We start from the raw sequence: 2035 nt of genomic DNA on the forward strand, positions 1-2035 counted from the left end.
TTTATTGTAGAGATGAGGTCTCGCTGCCCAGGAGGGTCTCGAACCCGCGGGCTCAGGCAACCCACTCACCTCAACCTCCCAAAGTGCGGGATTACAGGCTGAGCCACCGAGCCTGGCTTCAAATTCTTTTATCTAGATATTTGCATAGCCACAACAAAGCGACAAAATCATAGGCCAAATATATATTACTACATCTCATGGGCCTGACCTAGTATTTACTCATCGATTTATTTATTTATTTTTGAGTTGGAGTCTCACTCTGTTGCCCAGGCCGGAGTGCAGTGGCTTGCTCACTGCCACTGCAGCCTTGACCTGCTGGGCTCAGGCGATCCTCCCGCCTCAGCCTTCCAAGCACCTGGAAATACAGGTGCGCACTACCACACCCAGTTAATTTCTTTTATTCTATTTACTGTAGAAACGAGGTCTCGCCAAGGTGCCCAGGCAGGTCTCGAACCTCTAAATTCAGGTAATCCTCTCGCCTCAGCCTTCCAAAGTGCTGGGATTAAGGGCTTGAGCCACCACGTCCAGCCAAATATATTTAAAATGAATAAATCCAAGAGCTTTTCCTAGAATGCCTTTCTTGACCCTTCCTACCCTCACTTAGTTAGCTGCTAATCACCCCTGAGGTTTTTTTAAAGTGATGACAAAAAATGAAATTGAATATGCGAGTAAACATAGCTGCTATCACTTACTGAACCTTTACTATGTACCAAGTTCTCGACATGAATTTCTTAATTCCATCCTCACAATATGAGGTAGTTTTTTCCATCCTTGTTTTATAGAAATGAGGGCTTCAAGAGTAAGGAATTTGTCCAAGGTCTCAGAGCTAATACTCGTGGAGAGGCTGGAATTAGAACTGATTCTAGACCTACTTTTAGTCATTACTTTATAAAGCCTTTGATTCAATCTCTTTTATTTTTTTTTACTTTCTGTAGAGATGAGGTCTCACTGTATTGCCTGGGCTGGTCTCAACTTCTGAGCTCAAGCAATCCTCCTGCCTCAGCCTCACAAGGGTGCCGGGATTACAAGCGTGAGCCACCACACCCAGCCAGCAATCTCTTTTTGAAAACATTCCTCACCACTCCACACTGGGTCAAGCATCCCTGTTCTGTCCTCTCAGATTTTCCTGAACTTACATTTAATCAATGACTTATTTACTATAAACTCATGGAAGATGAAAGAACCATTTCATTATTAGATCCACAGCTCACAGCACAATGCCAGGTTCCTGGAGCTCAGGACCTATGTGCCCAACTGCCCCTCAAACAGCTTATGAGAGAAACTCACCTTAGGAGGGAGTCCTACTCGATGAAACTTCCTACCCACTTTTGGCACTTTTTCTAAAGCATACTTTTTGCCTCTTGATTTTGCACGGTCAATTGCACTGTAGTTAAATGTCTCGCTAACAAGCCAAACCACCTGGAAACATACAGTTTAGAAACATGGTTAGAATTTGCATTACAGTATTTCTATTCCTATACAACGTGAAACTCACTCTAATGCTGGAAATGAGAAAAGTTTAACTCCATAATAAAGGTCCCAGAGAACATTAAACAGCAAGGCCAGGGGATTTTGCAAAGCCTTGCTATGCGGCACATATTTCTTTCTGAGAGAGGTATAAAAGCAGTCTAAAAGTTGCCAGAGGAAGAAATAAGTAAGAGCACTGAACTGTAAGGTTAGGAATAAACATTTTAAGGAAAGCTTCAAGTAAAAATGTATGAAGGAAGCCAGGCACAAAGGCACATGCCTGTAGTCCCAGCTACTCGAGAGGCTGAGGCAAGAGGATCACTTGAGCCCAGGAGTTTGAGGCTCATTTGGGCAACATAGTGAGACCCTGTCTCAAAAAAAGAAAATAATAATAATAATTAATATTATTATTATATTATATGCCAAAAAAGTAAACAACAGCAGTCTTTTTTTGTTTTGTTTTGTTTTGTTTTTTTGAGTTGGAGCCTCACTCTGTCGCCTAGACTGAAGTGCAGTGGCCGCTCCCGGCCACTGCAGCCTCGATCTGCTGGGCTCCAGTGATCCTTCC

At 42.9% G+C, this 2035-nt stretch overlaps 1 protein-coding gene across 1 annotated transcript in view; it reads right to left on the bottom strand.

Annotated features, from left to right (window-relative positions):
- The window catches only part of PI4K2B (phosphatidylinositol 4-kinase type 2 beta), a gene marked incomplete at its 5' end in the record, with an annotated part of 32448 nt that overhangs the window by 18774 nt on the left and 11639 nt on the right, over positions 1–2035 (bottom strand). The window contains one exon of the mRNA XM_021713087.1: positions 1288–1419. Within this exon, the coding sequence (XP_021568762.1) occupies positions 1288–1419 (132 nt within the window). The remainder of the gene's footprint in view (positions 1–1287; positions 1420–2035) is intronic.

The sequence above is a fragment of the Carlito syrichta genome, unplaced genomic scaffold (genome assembly GCF_000164805.1).
Source record: "Carlito syrichta isolate Samal-C Ts95f unplaced genomic scaffold, Tarsius_syrichta-2.0.1 Scaffold304090, whole genome shotgun sequence".
In the NCBI taxonomy this organism is placed as follows: Eukaryota; Metazoa; Chordata; class Mammalia; order Primates; family Tarsiidae; genus Carlito; species Carlito syrichta.